This window comes from Vespa velutina, chromosome 9 (assembly GCF_912470025.1).
Source record: "Vespa velutina chromosome 9, iVesVel2.1, whole genome shotgun sequence".
In the NCBI taxonomy this organism is placed as follows: Eukaryota; Metazoa; Arthropoda; class Insecta; order Hymenoptera; family Vespidae; genus Vespa; species Vespa velutina.
In genome coordinates this window covers 6,028,019-6,045,682 of record NC_062196.1, presented here as the reverse complement: position 1 = coordinate 6,045,682, position 17,664 = coordinate 6,028,019, and the positions used below count along the sequence as shown (strand labels likewise).

At 26.4% G+C, this 17,664-nt stretch overlaps 5 protein-coding genes across 16 annotated transcripts; 2 read left to right on the top strand and 3 right to left on the bottom strand.

Annotated features, from left to right (window-relative positions):
* Positions 1–2: 2 nt before the first annotated feature.
* LOC124951489 (thioredoxin, mitochondrial) lies at positions 3–7,288 on the bottom strand. Of its 7 annotated transcripts, XR_007101619.1 has the most exons (5): positions 7,190–7,288; positions 5,745–5,951; positions 2,844–2,928; positions 2,353–2,555; positions 2,078–2,223 (listed from the first exon to the last, which is right to left on the bottom strand). XR_007101619.1 is itself a non-coding variant. In XM_047499957.1 (4 exons), the coding sequence occupies exon 4, from the start codon at positions 1,841–1,843 to the stop codon at positions 1,364–1,366; it is 480 nt and encodes a 159-aa protein (XP_047355913.1). In that variant the 5' UTR covers positions 1,844–1,965; positions 2,844–2,928; positions 5,745–5,951; positions 7,190–7,266; the 3' UTR covers positions 3–1,363. The 7 variants fall into 7 exon arrangements, 5 of the variants coding, with proteins under 5 accessions (XP_047355913.1, XP_047355912.1, XP_047355910.1 ...); XM_047499957.1 differs by lacking the exons at positions 2,078–2,223; positions 2,353–2,555 and adding an exon at positions 3–1,965 and having other exon boundaries at positions 7,190–7,266; XM_047499956.1 differs by lacking the exons at positions 2,078–2,223; positions 5,745–5,951; positions 7,190–7,288 and adding exons at positions 3–1,965; positions 3,063–3,742.
* LOC124951487 (lysophospholipase-like protein 1) lies at positions 3,401–4,827 on the top strand. The gene is made up of 4 exons (XM_047499952.1): positions 3,401–3,753; positions 3,906–4,030; positions 4,130–4,390; positions 4,569–4,827. Exons 1-4 carry the CDS (start codon positions 3,666–3,668, stop codon positions 4,791–4,793), a joined length of 699 nt encoding a protein of 232 aa, XP_047355908.1. The 5' UTR covers positions 3,401–3,665; the 3' UTR covers positions 4,794–4,827.
* Positions 5,025–13,213, top strand: LOC124951486 (clustered-asparagine-rich protein-like). 4 transcript variants are annotated; one of them, XM_047499948.1, is made up of 5 exons: positions 5,025–5,186; positions 5,268–6,699; positions 8,496–8,840; positions 8,938–9,172; positions 9,242–13,213. In XM_047499948.1, exons 2-5 carry the CDS (start codon positions 6,618–6,620, stop codon positions 10,158–10,160), a joined length of 1,581 nt encoding a protein of 526 aa, XP_047355904.1. In that variant the 5' UTR covers positions 5,025–5,186; positions 5,268–6,617; the 3' UTR covers positions 10,161–13,213. The 4 variants fall into 4 exon arrangements, with proteins under 4 accessions (XP_047355904.1, XP_047355905.1, XP_047355907.1 ...); XM_047499949.1 differs by having other exon boundaries at positions 5,030–6,296; positions 6,393–6,699; XM_047499951.1 differs by having other exon boundaries at positions 5,030–6,332; positions 6,393–6,699.
* LOC124951488 (RRP15-like protein) lies at positions 11,637–13,123 on the bottom strand. Its single transcript, XM_047499953.1, has 3 exons — positions 12,449–13,123; positions 12,158–12,374; positions 11,637–11,986 (listed from the first exon to the last, which is right to left on the bottom strand). The coding sequence occupies exons 1-3, from the start codon at positions 12,763–12,765 to the stop codon at positions 11,858–11,860; spliced, it is 663 nt and encodes a 220-aa protein (XP_047355909.1). The 5' UTR covers positions 12,766–13,123; the 3' UTR covers positions 11,637–11,857.
* Positions 13,214–13,833: 620 nt separating the features above from the next.
* On the bottom strand, positions 13,834–16,374 carry LOC124951846 (nuclear inhibitor of protein phosphatase 1). Of its 3 annotated transcripts, XM_047500796.1 has the most exons (7): positions 16,305–16,322; positions 15,646–15,801; positions 15,434–15,494; positions 15,194–15,347; positions 14,884–15,104; positions 14,596–14,799; positions 13,834–14,504 (listed from the first exon to the last, which is right to left on the bottom strand). In XM_047500796.1, exons 2-7 carry the CDS (start codon positions 15,672–15,674, stop codon positions 14,142–14,144), a joined length of 1,032 nt encoding a protein of 343 aa, XP_047356752.1. In that variant the 5' UTR covers positions 15,675–15,801; positions 16,305–16,322; the 3' UTR covers positions 13,834–14,141. The 3 variants fall into 3 exon arrangements, with proteins under 3 accessions (XP_047356752.1, XP_047356753.1, XP_047356754.1); XM_047500797.1 differs by lacking the exon at positions 15,646–15,801 and having other exon boundaries at positions 16,305–16,372; XM_047500798.1 differs by lacking the exons at positions 15,434–15,494; positions 15,646–15,801 and having other exon boundaries at positions 16,305–16,374.
* Positions 16,375–17,664: the final 1,290 nt, after the last annotated feature.

The following is a 17,664-nucleotide window of genomic DNA, read 5'->3' as shown; positions in this document are numbered from 1 at the left end:
GGTTATCTATATAATAAGAATTATAAGATTACTTGCAAAAATTTTTTAAATTTTGCTATAAATTTTTCTTATTAAATAATTGTTCAATTATGTTAATAACTTTTTGCAAGTAATCAATGAAGAGTCACAATAATGCCTTATCATGGTGTTTTAAACACACCTGACTGATAAAAAACTTAGCTAGTCTTTTAATTAATAACACTTACATATTGCTTGCTGCCGAAACAAAAAGATTCAAGCTCTATTATTAGAGATGATATGGATTGATAACTTTATTATATTGCTGGCTTAGTTTCCTACATAGCTTGTACAGAATTGTTTTATGATTAAGAATAAATATAAAATTTTAATCAAATTAGATATTACTCTATTTGCATACCTGCATTTAAATATGACATTTATATTTTAATTTCAATAATCTTTAGTATGTTATTATATTTTTACTTCCATCTTCACATCTATGTTTGAATACAAAAGCATAAAAATAAAATAAAATAGATAAATAATGTCACAAGTGCACTCTATGTTTGAATAAATATCTTGAATTGTAATAAAAACAACTGATATTTTATGTAAATAAACAAATTAATCACTTCATAGTTTTGTTACATCAGTATGATCACATATTATAAAACATAATAAATTATAAAATGAAGTTGATATGATATAGACAAAATATCAAATAGAACATTATATATATTCTTAATAAACAAAAAAGTATATATTCTACCTCAGTTCTATGATAGTTTATTTTGTTAAAGTATACATAGTTATTATATTATTTACGTTTCATAAAGTATATTTTAAATTGACTTTAAATAGTGTTTTGTTTTCAAGAGAACATTGTCGGTATAATCACTATAGTTTAGACAAGATAATTATACAATAGTAGTACAGTTTGTTATATATATATTTATATAAAAGAAGGATAATCACATGGTCCACAGTTTCCTGAAATGAATGCCTAGTATTCTTAATAGATGTTCATTATAAGAACAATTTAATATTATTATATTGCATAGAAAGCTACTTTCAGTAGAAGAATACAAAGACATATAATGATTATCCACGCTTTTGCGAAATATCTTAATATTTTTACTAACTTTACATGATCTATTATGATTTGATATTTGTATAATTATAAATAATAGCATCAAATAGATTTAAATTGTCACGATTATTGCATAAATATAATAATGAAAGAAATATATATTAGTTTATTAAACATGAAACGTCCGATTTTTCATATTATATTTATATTATAAAATCAGACATTTCATATATAATGACCTAATATATATACATTTATATATTTTCATATATATAACTACATTTACACATATATAACATTATAAATATGATTTTATGATTTTACATTATTATCTTTAGGATTTACAGAATTGTCTACTTTTAAATTTACTGAATTACTTTCAATATTCGAATTTGTTGCATCTTGAATAGTTAATTTTTCTACAAACTTTTCTACCATTCCAATATCTTGTAAACCAATAAATTTTTCTAAAACTAATCCATTTGACATTGCAAATACAGCAGGTACCGCTTTTACACTAAATATATCAGCTAAATCTGGATTGGATTCTAAATTGATAATAGCAAGATCTAATGTCTCTATAGGTTCAATAAGTTCTATTAATTTAGGTGTTAATACTGTACATGGATCACACCAATCTGCATGAAAATTGACAACAACTGTTCTTTTACCATTCATTACCTTATTATTAAATTCGATGTTACTGTTTATCTCATAAACTTTTTTTTTTTGATGAGATAGTGAGATACGACGTACCCACATTGGAAATGATTTGTTAATACTTCGTATCATTATAAATTTTTGTTAATTATTTTATTGAACATAGAAAACCTGATCTGTTTATAATTACTGTACTATATTTATTGTTTTTGTAGTTGGACAATTCACTGGACAGATTGTATCAAACTTGCAATCTAGAAATAAATATAAAATATATTTTTATTTTTTAAGTAAAACTTACACTATAAAAATAAAAATAAAATTAACACAATTATTTAGGGAATACATAGTATAATTAGTACCTTTAATAATCAGAAAATCCAATTAGATACGCGCACAGGTCTGACAGACTCTAATAATTGAAATTTAATATATGCCGAAATTCCAATTATAGATGAAATCAGTAATAAAGTAAATAATATTATACGCCAAATAAAAAGATGATCATAAGGCTAAAAATATAGTTATAGCAAGATAATACAAGATAAGATAAGAAAAAGATATAAAATCATTCTAATATATTATTACAGAGAAACAATTCAATTAAATTAACCAAAGGAACACTTATTTATCTTACATACCTTTCTTTCATTGACATTAGGTTTTTCAGAAGCTCTAGGAATACTAAACAAAATTATTGTGAGAAGGCCTATGATAAATATAACAACCAAACCAATTTTCTTCTCTATTCGTAATGATATTAAAAAAATTAATATTGCAATAGCCCACAAAGTTAGAATTAAGAATAATCCTGTACCAATGCCAAATATCATAGTAGACATACCTATGTTAGAATAGACATAATCATAATAATAAAAAAAATTATATATATAACATAAGTATAAGTAACATAAGAAACAAAAGGAATAGATAATATCTGATAATTTCTCTTTTTAAACGCATGTCTTATATACATAACATATACATAACATATACATAGCATATACATATACATATACATATACATATACATGTACATGTACATGTACATATATATATATATATATATATTGTATCAATACATAAAAATTTTAATCATTTTTATTTAAACTTTAAATCCTGTTCTACTCACTTCAATTCATCTTCCTTTCTACTTGAATTAAAAGTATCTTGAAAAAAGCACAGCTTATATTCCGCAGAAGTTATTGCCAGTGATGCTAAAAAAATAATAGAAATATTGTATATATATTCAATGATATCGAAAATTTCTCTAATCAGAATAAAATTTTACTGATTATATCAATAAATTTAATACAAAAATATCATGAACCACATCATTGAATGTACTTACTTCCAAATTTATCATATAAATAAATTGATAATCCATTTACAGACAAGAAAACTATATATAATAATGACTAATTTATAATATTTGTCTTTATAAAATTTCGTATTCACAAAACTGAATTATCGGCAGTGCTGGACTTATTACAACGTCGGTAATATAAATCCATTCTATTAAAAGCAACAATTTCTATTTTTTTCTTTTTTTTTTAAAGATATACTTTATTGATTGCATATTTATTGTATATATATATACGCTTGCAACAATACTCTTTTTTAATAAAAAGAACATAACACAAATGCAAGTGTTCTTTTGTAATATTTGATTTATGTAGTACACACACATATATTTTTTTATCATTAGAATTCGCCTTAACTTTACGTATTTGTATTCAGATTAAAGAATTCAAAGCGGGAACTCTCGTTATTGGTTCTAAATAATAATAATATGCCGATTAAACGATTAAACATTTGATAAGCAATATTCATTGACTTAATCAACATTTTGTTAAGATTTAACATAACCTTGACATGTATTATCATTTATAAAAATAGAATCTTAAAGTTATAAAGACTTAAATGTATTGGAAATAACGAGAGTAATAAAGAAATGGCCAAAATCATGAAGATATCAAAATTTAATATTGTACCAGCTACAAAAAAACATACTGCCACTTTATTTTTCTTCCATGGTTCTGGTAAAAAAAATTTATATCTATTAACTAAAATGATAAAAGATAGAAAAATATATAACGAATATGTAATAAATATATAATGAAGAAAAGGTTATATAATGAAATTTTTTTAAATAGACATTCAAAAATTCTAATTTTTTTTTTTTTTATATCAGGAGATTCTGGAAACAATTTAAAGAACTCAATTGATATGCTTAACAGAGAAGAATTAAAGTTCCCTCATATAAAAATTGTCTATCCTACTGCACCTGCTCAACCTTATACACCAAATAATGAAATGGTAATACTGCTATCTTGCTAATTAAAATCAATAAAAAGACAAAATCATTATTTCTAGATATGTAATATAATAAATCTAATAAAAGTTCTATTTTTATAGATAAGCAATGTATGGTTTAATCGTAAAAATATATCAAATAATGTTTCCGAAGAAGAACATTCTATTAATTCAATATGTCAAATATTGGTGCAGTTGATAGATGCAGAAAAATCTAATGGAGTCCCATGCAATAGAATAATTGTAGCTGGTTTTTCAATGGGTGGGGCATTATCATTATATTTAGCATATAGATATAAATTATCATTAGCTGGTTGTGTTGCAATGTCATCATTTCTTAATAAAAATTCATTAGTATACAAGGTATTTAATTATATTATATATCTATTATATAATAATAGATTAATTATATATCTATTATATAATAATAGATTAATTATATATCTATTATATAATACATATATATATATAGGCTTATTAATTTTCATATTTAAATACATTTATATTATTTATTCATATTAAAGAAAAGTTTTCATTACAGTATTTAGAAAATAATAAAATGGAAAAGACACCACCACTTTTGCAATTTCATGGTGATTTGGATAAAATAGTTCCAATCGAATGGGGGAAAGAAACTTATAACAATCTTAAAAAGCTTGGTGTAAATGCAACATTTGTACCATTAAAGAATATAGATCATGAATTAATTGTAACAGAAATTCAACACTTTAAACAATGGGTTAATAATATTTTACCAGAACAATAATTATATTATATAAAATTATTTAAAAAGAATATATATGTTACATATCGTTTGTGTATATATATATATATATATATATATATATATATATATATATATATTATATCTTTTTGTATAATAAGTAAATATTCAAATAAATTCATTTAATACGTTATTAAAAAATCAAAGTATCCATGTATCTATATTGAATTATCTATCCAAGGAACAATGATATGTTCTGTTGAATTTTGATAATAACATCAGACATTTATATTTTTATAAACAAAATTATCAATTTTTATTTTACATCTGATTCATAGAAATATTATATTTTGCGCTTGCTACGTACAATGTTTGGTACGATCGATTCTCCGATAATACAGAAAACCGTCACGTGTACCTTCCATTGAAACGAGCGTGCGTATTGACATACGTTTATCATGTATTTTCTAAGCCGTGGTTGCTACAGAAGGCTAGTAATAAGTGTTCTTATTTCAGATATCTGTTGATGAAAAGAATAAAAAAAAAAAAGTGACGTGATAGTGTCAGTAATTGATCAGCACTCTAGAAGTACATTTCTTGTAATATCCTTGAATGTTAACGCATTTTAATGAAAGTATCAAAATGGATAAGGTTATTCAAGTGCAGTCAGGATGAGAAATAGGAATTGTATGAATGAAGGCCCTGAAACCTACAAATGTGAAATTGATAAATACAGACTCTGGGGGATAAGGATATCGACGTATTGCAATATTGCAAGATGGATTTATGAATATATATATATATACGATATTAAAAGTTATCAACATTTTCTATATTTCTTCAAAATCTATCTTTGTGTTTATATAGATTTTTTTGCTTATTTTTGTTAACTTCAAAACGTTTAATAAACATATAAAGTGAAGAAAGTGATAATGATTAGAGAGATATATATATATACATACACATATATATTCTAATCAATTAAGAACTCACCATCAATGTAAAAAAAAAACGAAAGCACGAAGGTAGATAATCCAGATTGTAATTTTATACACTCGAAGCCATATCGCTAGGTCTCGAAGCAGCAGGTTGATGAAAAGTGGGGGGGTGGAAATGGGTCGAGGGTCAAAATGGATCTCGTGTCAATGGCAGTGCGCAAGGCTCGACTCGACGTTCCGTACTCTTACGAGGAATTTCTTTCTATAAAGTAGTGAGAAAGTGGTGAGAAAGGTCGATCTAAAGATCGACGATTACTTAAAGCTATGACGAAGATGAAATAATGAGTAGAAGAGGACGATGTTGAGGAAGGATCAAAACGAACAAAAAGTAACAATTCGATCTTGCAATCCAAGAGACTTTTTTTCGTAATCGAAATATCCTCGAGAGATTTTAATTTGGTGAAAAAGAAGAAGGAAAAAAAAACTGAAGAAAAAAGAAATGAGGTGTTGGTGGTATTCAAATAAGATGAAGAACATCCTCACTGAAACAACGAAGACACTTTCCTGTTTGGAATGTGTTTGAGAAGAAAGAACGCCATGTACCCCTGTATACATACTTTTATCAACATTCCAACATCGAATTGTCAGTGATAATTTAGAAAACATCGTCATAAAGTTAAAATCTTTCTTTTTTTTTCTTTAGGCAAGCGCATTTGAGTGTACCGAAAAACGTCGATGAAGGATCGTTGTGGTCTCCTTTTGTACACTAGTTGTAGGGGGTGAACTCAACGATATCGAGGACGGTCGATCAAAGTAATTACGACGTAGTGCAAGCGAAATTTTCAAGAGAGAAAGAGAGAGAGAGTGAGAGAGAGAGAGAAAACATTCGTGTGGTAGAAGATTGACAAGATATTTAACGGCCTTGTTCATGATTTACGGAACATTAGCTGTGACGGAGGAGTCAACTGCAACCACGGGGGCTACTTGGCTTCGCAATATCACCATCCAAGGTGAGAGCGATGATGCATTGTGCAGTTACGATTGATGTTGGGATAATTGTGTTGCATGAACTGTGCCATCGATATGTGACACGCAAATGTGAAATTAATTCTCAAAGTAAAACATCCAATATCGTAGCTTTTTGGTGTTGTTGTATATAAAAAAGAAAAAAAAAAAAAAAAAGAAAAGAAAAAAGAAAAAAAGAAAGAAAGAAAAAACTTACATTTCTTTAACAAGAGATTAACTAATCCAAGTGATTTTACATTTTCTTTGTTATTTGTCAGTTTAATCGTACGATATTTCCATTGTATTTGGATGACAATATTTTTACACGTAATAAAAATATTATCATCTTAACAATTAAACAAATTATTATTCTTTCGTAATATACGTATATATGATAATAATTTTGAATGGACCAATCGTAACATAGCAGAGAGGTCGTAAATTTTTTAAAATAAATTTAAAGAAATTTGCTTTCAGTATATTATATTGTCATACCTGTTTCTTCTTCGCGTCCGAAATTCTTTCGTTCTAAATCTTATACGTTCTATTTTGCAGTAGTTTGTATGCCATTCAAGTGCGCCAAGTGTCGGCGCGGTAGTAAGAATTCGTGTATAGCATATGATATAGTACACAAGGAACATAATGCGGGCATCGTGTAAATGAAATATTATTTATTGATATCTTTATATATATATATATATATATATATATATATATATATATTTTGTTTTTTTTTGCATTTCATCTATTATTCATAGTTATGATAAAGTAATAAAAGAGGTCGATTTTATAAGATATTTGATTATTAATTTATTCAATTTCATCAGATCAACTTTTCGATTGTATATTTTAAACATATTTCTAAAATGTCTCTACATACATTATAATATTTTGTTAAATAAGTAATAGTATTTTTCGAATTTATATATAATAACGCTTTCACTTGCTTCCTGTTTATAAAGAAAATAAAAGACCGTCATCTTAATTAGCATAAAAGAGAGAGTTTTTACATTGAGTTTTTGTTTGTTCCTATACGATAATATATAATATTCTTACCTTTTTTGATTTAATGATCACTTTTGCTTTCACTATTTCGAAAGAGAATCGTTAAATACATTCGATGATAAAATATTATTAACACGTTTAACATTGAAGCTTGATCATTCGAAATTGGAGAATCGCCAAAAATGTTTGATTATGCGAACATATTTATGCCGCATTGCAGAATCTTTTGCTTATACGTATTACTTGTAGTACTGTATTAAAACATATATATATGTAAATGTAATGGAATCAATAATTATACTTAAAAAATTAATTAAATATTATGTAAATTATTAATTATTATTTATAATATTACATAAATCGCATAAATATGATAATGCCTATTAAGCGTAATATTTAATATCTATATTTTGATGACAAATGAAAAATATGTTAATAATATACAAGATGTGCAATCGATTTAATTCCTGTAATATTATCTAAAGTTAAAAATACTTTCTGTATACAAATGATATCCGATAAGATGGGCACGGTTCCAGCTTAGCCGATTTGAATATCGATTCCTTTTTACATTGTCTTCATAACAATACTCTAGATAGCGCGGGAAATCTTATTCTGCCATGTTGAATGTCGTTTTTTTTTCTAAAGCAAAAATGACTATTCGAGAAAGAATCATTTTATTTTTTGAAAAATATTATTAATTTTTCAAGATGCCCGATGCGTTAAAAATTTTATTGAATTATTTTATATAATGAATCCTTTTTTTAAAATATTACGAATATTTTTAACTTTCTAGGAGAGATGAGCAGTAGTAGCGGAAGTTTTGGGGTTGGTGTTGGCGTCGGCGTCGCCGGTGGACCAACACTTGCTGCGGCACAACAGAGTCAAGGTGTCGCAGCTTTGTTGGTGATGCTTGCCGTATTGTGTTTTATTTTTGCTTACTGTTGTTGGGGTGCCCCGTTCTGTAGATCGCTTTGTAGACGACATTGCTGTTGTCGTTTGGAGGATCCTGAACCAGATTCACGTTTTGGTAATAGCGATCAGACGATGGTTGCTACACCAACGATCATTCTTTTACCACATGGTAGAATGCTCGTGGTTGATGGTACTATGTTCACACAATTTCAAGCCGATCCTACTGGTACGATAATATAAACCTAATTTTTATTATCTTCCTATATATATATATATATAATTATGGTTTTCCTCAATGTACATATCATTTTATATCGACACAGGTTTGGATTTGGTTGAATTGGGTGATAGTGTACTACGTGCACAAAGAAATCCACGAAGTATTAATCGACATCAGTTGCAAAACAGTCAGGGTAGTATATTGGAAATGGATGCTGAAACTCCTAGCAAAGATAGTTTAGGATCTATAGCATGTTTTCCACCGCCTACTTATGAAAGCATTTACGGCAAAGAAGAGACTGATATGCCACCCTCGTATTCCGACATTCTATTGCATAGGTATAGTAGATTTAATTGATATCTATTTTTAAAAATTAAACGTCGAATAACATATTAACTTCTTCTTAGGTTTGCTAATCTTCCTCATGAGCTGGATTTTTGTCGTAACGATAAAGAAGAAATCGAAATGCAAAGTTTAGAGGGTTGTCCTCATATAGTTGGTAATCCCATGAACGTATTGACCTACCCTTATGCAACAGTAACGAGTTTCTCTAGTCAAAGTTTCCCACGAAGGAACGTCTCGAGAAATCCATCGATCATCAGTAATCCCTTGGATAATTATTACATGGACAACGATTTAGGGCTATATAGATTAAGTCAAGAAATGGGTCATCGTGTTTCAAGCAACACGAACTTAAGTACTTATAGAACTTCGCATGATGATATTACGTTCCAATTGTTTCATGAGAATGAAAATCACCAAAGAGAAAATTTAATAGATAACGAGAATCATCGGTCGAATTCACAAAATGTTAATCGAAACAATGAACAAAGATATACCCATAGGGTGGATGAAACAACAAACCCTTCTGAGAACACACCAACGGAAAATGATATAATGAATACGAGGAATCGTGCACGAAGTATCTCGCGGATAAGTAACGATAGTAATACAAATAGAGAACGTGTTTCAAGAGACAACGATCAAGCTGGTGTTGCTTTTGTCAGACACGTTAATTCTCACGAAATGGAGACTTCCCTTGATGTTCCGCATGAAATGTGCAACGTAAATAGGGTAAACGAAATGTCTCAAGCGCAATTATATCGTGGAGAACAATCGATTGCAAGAAATGTTCATTTTCAAAATACACAAACTAACGAAATCAACCAAAACAACGAAGCTAGTCCAAATATAAGGTATCTTCATAGAAGCAGGCGAAGCGAGAATGAAAGTAGAACGCAAAATGCTGACAGCGAGTCTGGATATTCTGATGACGATGCTGGTAATTTTGGTGCTCTTGCTGATATTCGCGAGAGTAGGGTCTGATGAAATATTGCCAATTGAACGATAAGTTTTTAGGAAATTCTACGCTAACATCGCGCCCTACTTTTACTTATTTTATATAATTTCAAAATTCCTTCGTTTTTCTGATACACTTAACTCTAACGATAACGCACACGCAGTAGTATAGAGTAGTAACTAACGAAATAATTAATAAATGCTGATAAAAGTTCTTCAAATTTATATGAAAGATTTTTACGATTATCAAGGGAAAGGAAATATTTACGCATTTCTTATAAAAAAAAAAAAAAAAACATACTGTTTTTCTTTATATAACTTGTATAAATTAAATATATTATTATTCGAAATGCTTAAAAAATAGATCATTTTTAATCAATATTTATTATCATATATATATTTATTGCGAGTGAAATCATTCTGTTGATATGAAATATCAAATTTCAAGTTACAACCCTTTCTACTCGATGTGCGATTATATAAGTGATATACATATATGTATATACATGTATTATGTTGCATTGCATTAAGCAATAATAGTACACTTCCTTTAAAATTTGGTGAATATTATTAAATATCACTATTAAATGTCATACCTAATAATTGATAAATTTTTACCTAGAATCTGTTAAATAATATTATATTCTCTCCAAAAATAAGATTACTTTAATAAAAAATTGCTTGAAATTTTGGCGCTAAACAGTCCAGGTACGCCTGACAATATCTTTTAATAGATAATAACGGAAGTGTATGGTGATATCAGTATCAATTAATTTAAAGACTCAGTAAACTTATGTGTACTAGTACAGTGCCTAATATTTTTCTTTATACATTTTATTATAGAACAATTGTTTTTGTTAAACTATTTTCAAAAAATCTACATTTTACAATGTATACATTTTGCACAAAAAAATATTTTAATTATTATTTCATAAATATTGGAAAAAAATGTCTATATATTATGTTAATAAATTGTTATAAAAAATTAATTTAATCATGCTTAAAATCAGATTTAATGGAACTAGAACAGAATGTAAAATAAATATAAATTGAAATTGTTATCAGGAAAAAAGTTGTTATAAAAATAAACATCTATAAAAACAATAAATTTTTGAATATTACACAAGAACCTTGAGTATTCAATTATGTGTAATATAACAAGCATTAAGTTGTTGTCATGATAATGTTAGTTCAGTCCGTCCACAGAAATCTGTGCATGCACTATATTCGGCTTAACATCTTCAGAATTTTGTATAAATCATAAAATATAATATGAAAAAATGTATATTTTCCATTTATGTTATTATTTGTGTAAGTTTACTACTCTATAGTTATGAATTCTTTTTGTTTTATTTGAAGAAACAAAAAAATGACTATCAAATTAAAAAAAACAGGAATAAGATTGATACTTTAAGAATACTTGACCATAATATGATACATAAACTAATAAAAAGTCATTACTACAAGACCATAAACATGCACCATAAATGAATTGATTTCACATGAAGTCAAATGTGTATTATAATTATAATTTATACAGAGAAATTATATACTATACACATTATCATTGTTAGCATGTAGTTTACAAAGGATTATTGAACAGGCGTTATTAAATAAAATAAAAAATTTAATAAGAGATCTATAATTTTATGATCATTTGGTCTCCTAAAAATTTATAATATTTTAGACATTTTTATATAATTTATAAAATTATTTTTATATTTCTATTCATCACTATCTATATCTTCAGGGGTTGAAGAATCTTCATCATTTAGTTGCTTTTTATCCCAATCTTTTAACTTTGCTCCCATAACAAAATCATCTCGCAAGACAGACCAAACTTTGTCCTCTTTCTATATAAAATATTATATTATGGAATTATACAAGAAATTATCAAATTATGTTGTAGTTTTAACTTATAAGTTTACTTATAAGTTAACTTATAATTCTAAATAAGTAAATTAATAAAGTAAATTTATTATTATAGTATAAAACTTCATAACAGACAGAAAAAGTAAACTTACATTTTCTTCATTATTTCTCTTTTCTTCTTCTTGGCACTCGATACTCTTGTCGACAGGAATACTTTTTGATTCTCCCATAAGTACATCCAAAAATGCGCGTTTGTCAATATTTTTTAATACCTGTTCACGTTTTCTTTCTAAAGGTCCAGCATTCAATAATTTCTGATTTGTCTGTGTTTGTTGTTGCCTTACTGCATTAAATAATTGTACTACACCTCTAACATACAGTTCAAAATTTGTTTAAGAAACTGAATAGATAATATTATCTTAATAATAAATAATAAAAATTACTTTGTTGCAATTTTTTGTAGAAGTTTCTCATGTTCTCTATCAGTAATAGATGGTTTCACTCTTATTCCCAAATTATCCTTTTGTTTTTGTTTTCTTTTTGTCAACGATAGGTTCTCTTTACCTTCGATAGTTTCTAATTTTTCTTCCTCTTTTGTAACTGCATCAGTTTCTAAAGATGAACTGTCTTTTTTTCTCACTATGTCGTTATACTTTTTAGCTTTAGACAACACAATTGTCCTTTTTCTTTTCGGCTTATTTGTTTTTAAAATTTTTTGGAGAGCATCTGCCCAGCCAGGATTAGATTCCGTAGTTGTCATTATTAAAGTTGATATAAACAATATTATACTTTTAAATCACGATTTAATTATTTTTTTAAATTATATACACTGATAATCACTATATTAATTGTGGTCTGAGATCTCTTACAAAATAGAAATTATAAATTTCTCCAATATATAGGTTAGAAATTTCAATCTGATATATTTGGATAAATTAATATGATAAAATAAACATATACGATGATAATAACATAAAACTAATATTAATAAATTATTAGACTAATCACCCAAGTACTCTAATGTATACTTTTCTTTACTTTTCTATCAGCACGTGCTATCGACGTTAAACACTAGAGTGATCAATTCTTCATTTACGACAGAGGAAATCAATATAGAGTATTATTTAAAACAAGATTGGTTGGCGCGAAATTTAAATATTGAAATTTTTGCAATTTCAATTTGTTTTACAAAAAAAGGTTAATACATATTAAACCTTGATAATTAAGCTGTTAATATAATTATTAGTATTCTTTATATATATATATATATAATTCTTTATATATATATATATATATATATATATATATATATATATATATATAGCTTTTTATATATATATGTATATGCACATATCGCTAAAATTTGTAGAATTAGGAAAAGATTTTATCAATCAAAATAAAAACATTTTTATACTTAAATATATTATTTATAAATATTTTTTAAAAATCTAAAATAATTACAGAATTAGTGGTATTATTGTAATAGTAGGTAAGTATTTTTTACAACACTATATAATACTGTTTTTATATTATTATCAACACTAATTCCTTGCGATTATACTTTAAACTTCTTTTCATTTTTTTTACCTTAATAATTATTTAATACCACATAAGATAGGTAATAAGTTAAATAATCTAAAATTAATATTTTACACTAAATATATTATCACATTTGAAATTCCATCATTTTATAATTATTTTCTTTTTAATAATCTGTATAATTGTATATAATTAAAATGTTAACAAATTAACATTATAGGTTTATTATACCTATATAAGTGAATATAATTGTTATTTGTCTATTCTTTTGTATTATAGGACTGGAAAGCTAATTATTGAAATTTTTCTATCAAATATCAAATTATTATTAAAATTATAATCTATTTACCAATATGTATGTTACTTATATTTATATAGCACATAAATTGTAAATAATGAGAATTAATATTACATAAGTTTAATTTAAACACAAGTGACTGTTATGAAGAAATTATGAAGAAATGAGGGGCAACTAAAAGTTATGTAATAAATTTATAACAGTCTTCAAATATTAAGCCTATCACGAATACAGCAACGAAACAGTAGACTATATTTGCTATGCCCACGGTTAAGAAAAGTATAAAATTTTTAATACAATTATACCAAAAGCGATGGTATAGGTTTTTTCCCAGGCCAAGCTTCCTTGGCATATTTTTTCTTTTTAGGCTCCATTGCACGTGGTTCTGTGGGACCTGAAATTTCTGGTACTTGTGGTACCTCTGGTTGTACAAGATTTGGAGTCATTTCTACTTCTGGCGCTGGATTTGGTAGTGCAATACCAAGTCTTGATGTTAATGATGTTAAAGCTGTAGAAAAAGGATTTATTGACAATGAAGAAGGTGTAAATTGTTCTGGTGGAAGATCATGATAAAGTTGTGGTGCGGTTGACGTAGGTTGTAAATGTTTTAAAGGATGATGATCTTCTGACAATGATATTAATCCACCTTCCATACGCATTCTCTATATTGTAAAATATAAAACCATTAGTATATTATACCATACAAGTTAATCATAAGTTTATCAGATTATAATTAATAATATATACACAAACCTTGCTTGGAACTACAGTTGTTTGTACAAGATTACGAAATCTACCAACAGACGGATCTACATCTTCTGGATTAATAACTTCCTCATCGTCATTAAAAGTTATACCTTTTTTCTTTCGTTTTCTAGTACTTTTATGCATTTCATCATCCGTGATACCAAGCATGGATATGCGTCGATTATGTGCCGTATTGAATTCTGTTAAATTCTAAAAATTAATGTATTATTGATTATTCTATATTTTACATTATTATAATTTATTTATTATATTTGTTAGATATAAGACACATACATCAAGTTCTGTTTCTGTTTCAGGTAAACCTAATAAACCACCGGTATCAGCATCTTCTGAAAGTTTTTCTAATTCTTCAATAATAGGTCTTGTACCAGTTTGTGGTCGTTCCCTGATAATATAATATCGTGTAGATGCTCCAAAATGAAATGTACTATCAATAGGAAGTTGTGTTGGTTTATGTGCTTCTAAGCGCATATTACCAATAAATGTCCCATGTGCTAATAGATAAATAGTAACAATTAATGATAATATATGATCATAAAATATATAAATATATTTTTAAATAATTTTCTGATTAATGACTTACTACTGCCCAAATCTACTAAAAATGCTCTGTGAAGATGTTTATGATAAACAAGTGCAGCATGAACTCGAGAACAGGAAGCATGATCGATACAAAAATCATTTAATTGTTGATTGCGACCAAACAAGTAACATCTTTTCTCATCCACCATTAATTTCTATAATAAAAATTACATTTTAAAAATATTTATTAATATGTATTTTAAGGATATGTATTTTAAGTATATGTAATATATTATTTCACCTGTATTAATTTATCATTTTTCAATACATCCAAATGTAAACCAACTGGAGGCTTACCAGCCCTGAAAACATAACCTAGTTATGAATAACTATTCAAAATCTATTATATCCATGTAATAAGGATAAGTTAATAATACTTTTATATATATTAACTTTGAGTATAATACACTTTTGAATAAATTATTATTAACATTATTAAAATTTGACACACACCAGTTTGGAACTTCATAATGATTTGCCATAACTACTTGTCAATACAGAGTAGCACTCGAAACATATAGAATATTCCAACAAATTTAGAAATAGACGTCTTTAATAATTTCAATAATATAAGTATTTGTTTTGTTGAAATTTGTTGAGTAAAATCCACTGTATCGTTACCGATCAACATGTTTAGTAAACGTAGGCCGAGCAGACGCCATGTTTTCCATGATTAAAATATTGCGTTTTATTTGAAAGTTAAATTAAGATTATAATAGTTTGAGATTCTTACTAGTTAATTTTTATCATTAATTAATAAAGATATATATAATATATAACCAATGAGTTCTACCTTTATTTTTAAACTACAATAAAATTTTCAAAAGAAGGTAATAATTAATAATATAGTGTTAAAAAGAAAAAAAGAAAAGAAAAAGTAATGTGTTATAAATCTGTTGGTAACACTGTTGGCATTGGCATACAACAGATTGCACGATTGATTCGATTATAGCTTTTTTCGATATAATGATATTTTCAATAAAGTGATTAGCATACAAGTTAAAATTATTTTATTCATATTTATTTTAAATGCCACAGTTCTGTTGACGAGTTAATTTACATTTGAGTGTTATTTTTAAGTAAAATGACAAATTTCAGTGAACTTCGCTTACTCAACATATTTGTATTCCAATTACTAGTTACATCGTTCACTTCACTTCGACTGCCGGCAAATAAATTATTCTTCGACTTTGATCGACGAGAAATTATGTAAAAAAAAAAAAAAAAAAATAAAAAGAAAAATAAAAAAGAAATAAAAAAATTACTATCAGCTCGGGGCTTTTTCCTTCTTGGAGATGAATGATCGTAGATGAATTACCAAACAGTTTAAGGATATAATGTAAGGATAAGCGTTTAATATAACATTTAGCGATTAGTTAGGTAGCTGTGGCTGCCATTATTTTAAAATATAATACATTACATGAAATTTTATGAAATTTAAATATGTTTAAATGTAAATCCTCGATAAATCATTATTCATGTTTTAAAAAAAATATTTCATTCTTATTCTTTCCTCGATCTCTTCACTATTCTAATAATTTATAAGAATTAAAAAAACGAAATATACAATAGATTATACAACAAGAAAGGATAAATATTTCCTGTGAATCATCTTTGAAAGTAACACATTCGAGAATATATTATCTAAAATATCAATCATATTGAATATCTTATAAATTGAATTTAATAAATTATGAAAATTTATATTATTAAAAGCTAAGTATTTTTGAAATATATCACAGTATGCAGTCATTCGTTCGATAATAATAGTACTTGCGTCACATTGATATATTGCAATCGATCTAGATTCTTATCATTTGGATGTAACTGCGTACGGAAACCCAATTATTAATAAAAATATAATAAATGTCCTAAAATAAAACAATGACTAGAGAGGAATAAATTTGATGATGAATAACCTAAAAAGTATACAAATTTTTATACTATTCTATATAATAATAAATCTCCTATAATATTAAATTAATTATGATAAAATTAGAATGAATATGTTCTCTCTAATAAAATGCGTAATTAAATCGATATTAATCAACGCTTCATAGATTTGTACTAGTTGAAATACTCTATAGGAATGGAAGATCTCTTTTTTTTTCAATCCTTGAAAGAGTTCAATCGTTCGATTATTTTTGTTTTGCTTTTGACCGAAGAATTTCCTAAAAATACATTCATGTATGGTATGTATATACTGAGTATGTGAATATTATTTATCGCTTTATGTTAATAAAAAGAAATAAATTTATCTGTACATATACAAAGAGAAAATACATATATATAACGCGTAATGTAATTATAACGGTGATGTGTTATTCTAACTCATCAAATTCTTGATAATCTGAAAAGTATGAAATCATATTAAACAGAATATAATGAAAAGTGTGTACGTATATGCGTCCATGGAATATCCATAAGTGTGTTTGTGTGTGTGTGTGTGTTTGTGTGTATATATATATATAT

Excerpts from the sequence above, each read along its gene's own strand:
- LOC124951489 (XM_047499957.1), bottom strand. The coding sequence starts at position 1,843 with ATGATACGAAGTATTAACAAATCATTTCCAATGTGGGTACGTCGTATC.
- LOC124951487 (XM_047499952.1), top strand. The coding sequence starts at position 3,666 with ATGGCCAAAATCATGAAGATATCAAAATTTAATATTGTACCAGCTACA. Across the intron at positions 4,031-4,129 it reads ATACACCAAATAATGAAATG|ATAAGCAATGTATGGTTTAA; the intron begins GTAATACTGCTA and ends CTATTTTTATAG. Across the intron at positions 4,391-4,568 it reads AAAATTCATTAGTATACAAG|TATTTAGAAAATAATAAAAT; the intron begins GTATTTAATTAT and ends TTTTCATTACAG.
- LOC124951486 (XM_047499948.1), top strand. The coding sequence starts at position 6,618 with ATGATTTACGGAACATTAGCTGTGACGGAGGAGTCAACTGCAACCACG. Across the intron at positions 6,700-8,495 it reads TCGCAATATCACCATCCAAG|GAGAGATGAGCAGTAGTAGC; the intron begins GTGAGAGCGATG and ends TTAACTTTCTAG. Across the intron at positions 8,841-8,937 it reads ATTTCAAGCCGATCCTACTG|GTTTGGATTTGGTTGAATTG; the intron begins GTACGATAATAT and ends ATATCGACACAG.
- LOC124951488 (XM_047499953.1), bottom strand. The coding sequence starts at position 12,765 with ATGACAACTACGGAATCTAATCCTGGCTGGGCAGATGCTCTCCAAAAA. Across the intron at positions 12,375-12,448 it reads CTACAAAAAATTGCAACAAA|AGGTGTAGTACAATTATTTA; the intron begins GTAATTTTTATT and ends ACTGTATGTTAG. Across the intron at positions 11,987-12,157 it reads AGAGAAATAATGAAGAAAAT|AAAGAGGACAAAGTTTGGTC; the intron begins GTAAGTTTACTT and ends TATTTTATATAG.
- LOC124951846 (XM_047500796.1), bottom strand. The coding sequence starts at position 15,674 with ATGGCAAATCATTATGAAGTTCCAAACTG. Across the intron at positions 15,495-15,645 it reads CATTATGAAGTTCCAAACTG|GGCTGGTAAGCCTCCAGTTG; the intron begins GTGTGTGTCAAA and ends TTATGTTTTCAG. Across the intron at positions 14,505-14,595 it reads CAACTGTAGTTCCAAGCAAG|AGAATGCGTATGGAAGGTGG; the intron begins GTTTGTGTATAT and ends TTTACAATATAG.